The sequence below is a fragment of the Zootoca vivipara genome, chromosome 6 (assembly GCF_963506605.1).
Source record: "Zootoca vivipara chromosome 6, rZooViv1.1, whole genome shotgun sequence".
Taxonomy (NCBI): domain Eukaryota; kingdom Metazoa; phylum Chordata; class Lepidosauria; order Squamata; family Lacertidae; genus Zootoca; species Zootoca vivipara.
The window spans coordinates 19,101,593-19,103,427 of NC_083281.1; the positions used below are offsets into that span (position 1 = coordinate 19,101,593).

The 1,835-nt window shown below is 52.6% G+C and overlaps 1 protein-coding gene across 1 annotated transcript; it reads right to left on the reverse strand.

Moving 5' to 3' along the window:
- Nucleotides 1-514: 514 nt before the first annotated feature.
- On the reverse strand, nucleotides 515-1,528 carry LOC118086170 (forkhead box protein G1-like). The gene has a single exon (XM_035117484.1). The coding sequence runs from the start codon at nucleotides 1,526-1,528 to the stop codon at nucleotides 515-517; it is 1,014 nt and encodes a 337-aa protein (XP_034973375.1).
- Between the last annotated feature and the right edge of the window lie 307 nt (nucleotides 1,529-1,835).

Here is a 1,835-nt window from a genome sequence, read left to right on the forward strand (position 1 = left end):
AGAAGTCCGCCCTATTATTCAGTACGTTAATCAAAGGCATTGGGAGGGTGGAAGTGGAGTCAAGGCAAGGGAAAATGTGCAGAATTTATGGGCATCAAAACCGACTGGCACCTGCTGGGGCAATTCTGTTTCACTCGGCGTTCAGAGTGCCAGTCTTGATGCCAAATGTCGGCAGCAAAGCAGAGCTCGGAGCTACACTGGAAGCTTGCTGACTTGCCTTAGCCCTCAAAATTTTTCTCATAGTTCCGGTTAGCGAGAGGCATTCGAAGAAATTAGTTCATGTTGGTAAACATTGATAGATGCCCTCACTTTCACCAGAAAAGACAGTGAAGGGTCAGAGGGAAACAGGTGGGGTGAAAAGTCAACATTTCTCCAGAGTTTTTCATGGACCACGGGTGGAAAACCATGCAGCACACAGCACAACAGGAGGCTGACTAGGTTCAAATATTAGCAGGCAAGAATTAAAAAATAATAATGTTTCTTTCAGGGAAGAAGAGGCTTGTGGGGTATACAGTCAAGGCAGGCTTGGATGAAAAGGAACACCCTGATTCTGAAAAGCAAAGTAGCTTGGGAGCTCTGGAGAAAGCCGCCCGGGGAAAGTTGGAGGACCTCTTCCGAGGAGATCTCTGGTGGCTTTGGATGGGAGGACAGCCTGAGGCAAGGTGTGATGTCTCTGAGAGAAGATGTAATTCGCCTGTCTGGCCAGGAAATTGATAGAGCAGGAGTCCTGGCAGTCGGGTGAGGAGAGGCTGCAGGGGATGGCCGAGGCCAACATCGCTGTGGCAATCTGCTGGTGGTTGCTGTAGGAGCTCTCTACTTCCATCTGTCTGTGCCCCACTGGAGGAGAAATAGCCTGGTGGGAGAAAATGGAAGAGAAGTTGCCAGGGGGGTGGCTCAGGTAGGCTGAGGAGGCACTGTAAAGAGGAGGCAAAGGCCAGTAGAGAGATCCAGCCAGGGTCACCCCAGCCGAAGTCAGCCGAGCTCCTCTCCTGAAAGCCAGCTTGGTCCGGGAAGTGGACGGCCTCCTGCGCAGCTTTCCGGTGGCGCCTCCGATGAAGACGTCCTCGCTGGAAGGGTCGAGCATCCAGTAGTTGCCCTTGCCAGGATCGTTGTAGTGCCGGGGCACCTTGACAAAGCAATTGTTGAGGCTGAGATTGTGGCGGATGGAGTTCTGCCAGCCTTGCTTGTTCTCCTTGTAGTAAGGGAAGCTGCCCATGATGAACTCGTAGATGCCATTGAGAGTCAAGCGCTTTTCTGGGCTCTGGCGGATGGCCATCATGATCAGGGCATTGTAGCTGAAAGGCGGCTTCTCGTGCTTCCCTCTCCTTTCGCCAGAAAGATCCTCTTTTCTCAACCTCTGCCGTTCCTCACCAGCGGCTGCTGCTGCTACGACGACATCCTCGTCTTCCCTCAACAACGGTGATGACAGTGGTCCCTTGGGAGCGCCGCTTGAGGCCACATCTTGGAGTAGGTTAGTGATGCTGAATGGAGATTTCAGGACCCAGCTGTTTGTGTTTAACCCTTCCATCACTCATAAGAGAAGGTGGACGTCGCTGGGGCCTTCCCAGGTCTGGCCAACAGTCCCAGTCAACCTGGCCAGCAAATCAACTGGATGTTTTGCTTAACGCCGGAGGCAAAGTAGCCACTCCCATCTCATCCACTGCCATCGACGCCACCAAATTCCCTCTCTTTTTAAGCCAGTCAAAGTGGCTGGGCCTCTTGCTCTCTAGCCAATCCCACCTTTGTGACGCTGCTGGCCAAACCCTCTCCAAATCTTCACTCATTTGCGGGTGGCAGTGGAAACAAGATTGCAGTTCTCCAGCTTTGATTACCAA